Genomic DNA, 7,166 nt, shown 5'->3' on the forward strand with positions numbered 1-7,166 from the left:
TCATCGCACAGATTTAGACGTAATCCACAGGTATTGTATCAGTTTATGCCTTTCATAAGGTCCCTTGGTTATCCCTGGTCAGTCAGTTGACCTTTGAAAAAAAAGTCCTCTGGATCCGTTCTGAATAGTGTCATAATGAGTTCCAGAATGGTGATTGCAAAGACTCAAGAATTAGAATCTCTCTACAGACTTCACACACTCTTCAACCAGAACACACTGTTCATTTGTGTCTGAAGGATCAACCGTGTTTGAGTACTCTCGAATCGCTCGTTGAACTCACACTCGTGAAATTTCCGTTGTCGCTTTGACAGTTTACCTTGTTCTGTATTTTGATATACAGCAACAAAAAACACCCATGGAATTTACTGAAGGAAGTAGAGGCATCTACAGACCCATCAGGGTATGTAAGAGTTTGTTTTTGTTTTTACTTGAGTTACCCTGTAAACATTTTCAGATGTAATTAAGTCTCTGAATAAGAAACTAATGATCAACATGATTGTATATTCTTCACAGGTGTTGTTTAACACACCCATATATGAGCGGGCTCTGCAGACCTGCTGGCACATGGGCTCTTATAAGTCTCAGGTAAGACCAGCTTTAGTTTTAATGTCCACACCAAGATAAGATAAAAGCTAAAGTTTCCCAAACTGTTTATTGTACTTAAACTTAAAGACATGTGGTCTCTTGTATGTTGTGTAGATTGCACTGGTGGCTGAACTGAGGCTTCAGCAGAAAAACCAGCTCCCATCTGAGGTGACTGCTGAAGACATGACTGAGCTGCTGGTGGAGGAGAGCAAACCACACTGAGAGTGCAGTGAGTTACTGAGACACGCACACACGCACACGCGTGCACACTCAAAGACTCAGACCAGCACTACACCTGACATGAAGTCTGCTCATGTCACACCAATCTGCGTGTAAAGAGAGAGAGAGAACAGTAAAGATGAGGCTTGTGTTTTTCTTTTTCTGTTTGAAGGCTCTGGGAGTTTGAACTGGAGGACTTTGAAGAGGACGAGGCCAGACCTCTTCTCAAGCTGGTAAGACCACAATCCTGAGAAGACTTCACAGTAGTTTGGAGTGAACATGACACTTGATTTATTCTGTAAATGTATCCAATCTGCTCATCGTATCTCGTTCCTTGTTTCAGGTGTGGGAAGTGAACACCAGCATGAAGATGAGGGACGTTGAGTTTGAAGCTAGAAGGCTGCTCAACTCACCAGAGACCATCCCTCCTCAGTTTCAGTGAGTTGTATTTGACACACATTTATTATCAGTTACACTGCAGTAGCTGCAATGTCTCTGTGTTGTTATGAAGTGGTTTTTAAAACAAACTTTGAATGACTGTAACCTACAGACATCCCAAGATCATCAGCACGGCTCAGAAGTACGCCAGGAGCCTGACAGAGCAGCAGCAGCAGCAGCTGGAGGCCCCCAGCTCCAAACTGCTGGGGCCAAGGGAGGGTGTGATGGAAGTGGTTCCAAAAGTCCTGCAAGGCTTCTGGTTGCCTCCTCGAACACCTCCTTCAACATGCCCTCCCAGCAGCTCGGTAAAATGGCGGTTGGAGTCACAAAAGCAGTTGAGGACGGGTCTCGGCTGCTCTGTCCTCCATGCTACTTCAGGTCACCTTCTCTCTCGCTCCATCAGGGACAACGTGGTCCTGTCTATCCAGGAAAAGGTTAGACAGGGTTACACTCAAGACGTCCTGGTGAAGATGCTGAACTGCCCAGCAGAGGTGCTGAACACCATCAGCTATGTCGCATAGCAGGAGAGAAATCTCTGCTTTTCAGCCTCACATAAAACTGTCTCCAAACCTGAATGCCAGAGAGGCCTGCACCCAGCCAGCAGACGTGGTGGATGGTGCAGAAGACAAACCCAGCCCTGCTGAAGGTGTGAATAAGGAGCCTGATCTGGAGGAGGACAGTGAAACAAACAGAGAAACAGACACTGCTGTCATTACTCCTCCACCAACTCCTCTGACCAGCGCTGCCGAACTCCCGGACAACACCGCCGTCCAGAATGGCTTGAACCACAAGCTGGATGAAGAAGGCGAAAAGCCCATATCCAGCTCAGAACCAGACTCTAGTGTGGCTCCAGCTCAACCACTCCCTCTGACCCCTGCTGCTGAGACTCCAGTCACTGCTTCCGTCCTGGATGCTGAGAAGATGAGTGAGAACCCACCAGAGAACCAGACTCTGCCTTGGATCCAGCTCAACCAGCTCTTGGGACCCTTGCAGACGAGACCTCCTTTCATCCCTGCAGCGCAGGATGACCTGACCACCAGTGCTGAACATCCTGCCAACTCCACCATCCAAAATGGTTTGAACAGTAGCCTGGATGAAGCAGAGGAACAGTCAGCGCTCAGCCTAGAGTCTGCTGTTATTTCTCCTCTACCTGCTCCTCTGACCCCCTATCCCGTAACTTCTACCAGCGTCGCCCACATCGCTGACGCCGCCAACACCTCCAACGCCCAGCAGCCAATGCTCGGTCCAGAACCAGACTGCGCCTCTGTTACCACTCCTCCACCACCTTTGACCCCTCTTGCTGATGAGTCTCGTGTCATCTCTGCAGTACAGGATGAGCTGATCATCACGCAGCAGCCAGTCAGGGTGGAGGAATCTTTCAACACCACAACAGGTAGGAAATATTATTCAGGTCCATTCCCAGTGGTTAACTGTTAATTCTGCTGCGATGTGTTAAGGCACTGACTGTCCTCCTTTGGTGTTTCAGAGGTTAAAAAGACAGAGATGAGTGGATTCAGCCGCTTCTTCACTTGGCTGCAAAAAAACGTCTACTGCTGCTTCCTGCCTGAAGACAACGCAGAGACAGAATGAAATTCTCTCTGTAAAAAATCATTTTCATGCTGCATTGCAGTCTTTATTTCTTTGTTCCATTTTGTGTTTCTTGTATTGTGAATTAATAAAACTCAACATGAAGACATGTCATGGTAATTATGTGTTGCATGAAAAAATTTGTACATAAAATACTGCATAATTTGTATAGGTTTATTTTCTAGGGGGGTATTTCACGAGCACTTGACTTTTTTTTCCTTTTTTTCTTTTTGTAACCAATGAAATAGAAATGTACAGTAGTAAGGTGTCCATCTATGAAACCACAGCATTTCCATTGAACCACATTTATATTTGAAACTTTTTCTTTCCTTCAAATTTTGCCAAAACCATTTTAGCATAAATCAAAAATCAGTATTCAAGTGGAGAAATAACTTTTCATAGTAGCATCCAAATATGTCACAGCCTCAGTGAAAACCAAGCGGAACAACATATGCAAACTGGAATGAGCTCTTAAAAATGCCTCTTCTTTTTATTTCTTTTCTTACCAGTTTTTCAATCATCCATATCCATTCATTCATTTGATAAATGTTTGACTTTTGTTTCAACAATTTGTTCAGAGACGTACAGTGTGTTACTTTTTCGCAGCTGAAACAGCCTCATTCCACAGGACGAGCTCCGTTGGCGAGCACTGGGTTGTAGATGGTGCCTTTGACAAAACACAGCGCTCATCCTCTCATTTTGAGTGTGAACTCCAAGGGGGATTACCTGAGAAAGACAAGTCACATCACATGAAACTGAGAAATCTTTATGTAGAAATAGAGGACAGGAGGTTACCCAAGGGACCAAGGTGAGGGGAGGCAAAATAAAGCTACCTGCTGATAGTCTTCATTGAGTGTGGTGCCTGGTAAGCTTATATACATTCTGAAAGCCGGGTTGCAGCTTCCACGAGGTTGGGTGCCAAAGACTGAAGCGGGAGTTGGAGCTGCATCCGGTTGTCATTTGTTTGAAGTTTGCAGGAAGAATCGAATGGTGGCTGCCAAAGGTGGTGGTGAGGGTGCATAGGTTGCTGGATGAGACTGTAGGTGGGGGATATGGGAGAATCTGAAGATGGAGACGACAATACACGTTAATGGAAGAGGGTGGAGGTTAAGGTTTTGGCTGCAGCTGTGTGGCAGAAATATGAGTTGGAGGTGCAGGTTGCTGGTAGAGGCTGCAGGTAGAGTTGTAGGCTACAGCTGTGTGGCAGAAATATGAGTTGGAGGGGCAGGTTGCTGGTAGAGGCTGCAGGTAGAGTTGTAGGCTACAGCTGTGTGGCAGAAATATGAGTTGGAGGTGCAGGTTGCTGGTAGAGGCTGCAGGTAGAGTTGTAGGCTACTACTGTGTGGCAGAAATATGAGTTGGAGGTGCAGGTTCAAGCTTCAGCTGTCTGTTTGAAACTGCAGGTTGAGGTGGCACCTGGGAGGCCGATCCCTCAGCTATCAGCTCAGATTCCCTCAGCTTCTGTGGATCCGTCTTCCTGTCTGGGTCCGGGAGGCAGGCACACTCTCCACGTTTAAGAGTAGACTTAAAACCTGCCTTTCTGATGAAGCTCCTAGTTAGGGCTGGCTCGGGCTTGGCTTGAACCTGCCTCTGGTTATGCTGCTATGGGCCTTGACAGAAGTAACAAGAATTTAAATATTACTTTAGGTATTGGCAACATGTAATCAGAAAACTGAAACAGTGAAGGTAATAAAACCTTTTGTAGACGGGGCCACAAAGTCAGGTAGAACAGCAGGAGCCACCTCTAGGCCCTTATCCTGTCAGCTGATATTGTTCTTCAGTGCTGCAAATGTCATAAACTAGTATGCTGCCATATTCTGTATGAAATTATAATGTCACATGTCTGTTGGGAACTATATATTAAGTTCAAGTAATTCAGAGTTGTACTTGCATAAACCTAATATCACTGTGTACTATGTATCCAGGCTGGGAGCCGGGTGATATAAAGGATTTGATTAGACATATAAAAAGATGACATTAGTGTCAGTAAGGCAGTGATTTCAATTCCTTTTGGCACATTTCTGGTCCCTTTGTTAGTGAATATATCAATATGAGCAGGTACAGTCCAGTACTGACAGTGACCATCTCCTACATTGTTTATTACATCCGCAGGCGAGAGTGCTTCTTTCTCTTTCCAATCATTCATCTATATTTCTCTTTTTTAAATTTATGAATTCATTCCGTGCGACCTCCCGGGGTGGGGGAGTGTTCATGCTCATAGGTTAAACTTGAATGAACTTAGAAGGCTCTGAAAGTCAAAGCTCATAGTTTCCATGTTGGAAGTTTGTTGTGTGGCTTTGGTCAGTTTCTATGAGTCTTTAGTCCTCGTCAGGATGAAAGAAGTCCTCAGCAGAAGCTTTGATTTGAAAGAAATTGTCGAGTGGAACATGAGAAAAAAGGTTTCTTGACTGTTGGAGGTTTTGCTTGTGTTTAAATGATGATCACATATGAATGATGCACCTGGAGACAAACGTAGGAACCATGGAATCCTTGACCTCCATTTTGTGCAGATCCTTTTTACAGTGACGTCTCACTTCTGTGATGGGAGGTTTCATCCAGTCAGCCTGTATAAGACCTGAGCTCAAACCCACGTCTCACTATGAATAAATGTCCACATCTGACAGTGTCCTCAGTCATATTCTTCATTTGACCTCGGCTATACACTGTATCAGGAGGCTCTGTCTCACACTCTCAGACACAAACAAATCTCGCCCGTCAGAGGAATCCAAAAAACCATTCCTTGATTAAAAGTTTAGATATTTAGCTTTTAAGACTGTCTCCACACGCAGGACATCTTCTTAACATTGGCTCCTCTCTACATCTCAGGACAGACACTGATCCAAAATAAAAACAGAGCACAAAAGTCCATTTTGCGTGGTTTTGTTTAACGGGGGCGCACTAACACAGACATCTCCACAAGTACAAATCACCTGTCACGTGTGTTGAGTTTTAGCTCTTTTACTTTGCTCCACAATAATCTGCATCTGTCACAGAATAAAAGAGTTGTCCAAATACAATTTTGAACACGTTTCTAAGACTGTTTCCTTTGAGTTTATTAAACACTTGTAGTCCTCACACAGCAGCAGGATCGACACGCGCGTCTACATATTGAGAGAGGTGCGGCGCGGGTTTTACGCACGGGGCACCGCGCTGGTCATTTCGTTAATGACTTAAATCTCATGACACTGCACCAGGATCAGTCAGAAACTAACGGTCACTGACTTTCCAGAAACTTCCATATCAGACACATATGCTGTTACAGGAAGATTCCAGGTTTCATATTGTAAACATCTGGAACACAGCAGCCATCCTCAGGGTGAGTCAGTGGGCTGGATGAGTCCAGCTCCATCCGAGCTGTCGGGACATTGTGATTATAATTAAAAGTCCAATCAGATTTTCTCCTGGAGAAACAAAATGTTTCATGTTTTTTCTGTCTGGTCAAATTTCTGGTTGAAGGCCGATTTTCAGTTTTGCTGCTTAAATTCAAAGTCTCGTGGTGTCTCACATTGCTGTGCGCATGGAGGCGAGGCGTCAATACTCACCACACTGAACGCAGCCTCTCTTATCACTCACGTCAAATCCACACATCTGGCAACAGTAATAAGGAAAGCGCCTGTTTTTCATCATTAGCGGTTCAGTGCAATAGCTGCGGTTAGATCCATCATTAGCCTTCGTGCACACAGGAGTTTCAGTGTTTCCGCAAACATAGAGTTAACTCCGTTGAATGGTCTGAAATTTTGTATTGCGATATTTTACCTTTGCTCTGGGTCGTTTATCACGTCTGAGTTTCACTGCGCTAAACTTTTGATGCAAAGAGTCAAAGTGACTGACACCGAAACACAACGAGCTGAATTCAAATTCTAAATCACCTCGTATTAGTGCAGGTTTCAGCGTTTATTAATAGGCGTAGCTACAGGTCACTGAATCAATGCAACATGTGTTTGCAAATGATTCTCCCTGTTTTAACATCACTACACTCGTAAGCAGCAGAGCTACATAAGTAATTCATCACCATCGCTACTCTATGATCTGTGTGAGGAAGAGGGAAAGCACGGTGAACAAATCATTCAAGAAATGACATATCCTGGTCATTCAGGTGAAAATGTTCCAGTGTATTGAGTGTCTGTTACAATGGCGTAAACTGTGGTTTCTAATAAAACTATTTTGGCGAGAATCAAAAATCCGTCTTCACGCAGAGAAAAAAGCAGCCAAATATGTCACAGCCTGAGGGAAAACCAGCAGAACAACACATGAAAACTGAAATGAGCTCCTTAAAATGCCTTTTCTTTTTCTTTTCTCACGAGTTTTGACAAATGTTTTACTTATAATTTGGCAAA

General features: G+C 44.4%; 1 protein-coding gene across 1 annotated transcript; it reads left to right on the forward strand.

Annotated features, from left to right (window-relative positions):
- Positions 1-1,982: 1,982 nt before the first annotated feature.
- On the forward strand, positions 1,983-2,880 carry LOC120787211 (the record flags this gene model as incomplete). The annotated part of the gene is made up of 2 exons (XM_040122901.1): positions 1,983-2,635; positions 2,729-2,880. Coding segments are annotated over 2 exons (757 nt in total), but the record flags the coding sequence as incomplete, so codon positions are not given.
- Positions 2,881-7,166: the final 4,286 nt, after the last annotated feature.

This window comes from Xiphias gladius, unplaced genomic scaffold (genome assembly GCF_016859285.1).
Source record: "Xiphias gladius isolate SHS-SW01 ecotype Sanya breed wild unplaced genomic scaffold, ASM1685928v1 HiC_scaffold_1277, whole genome shotgun sequence".
Lineage (NCBI taxonomy): Eukaryota > Metazoa > Chordata > Actinopteri > Istiophoriformes > Xiphiidae > Xiphias > Xiphias gladius.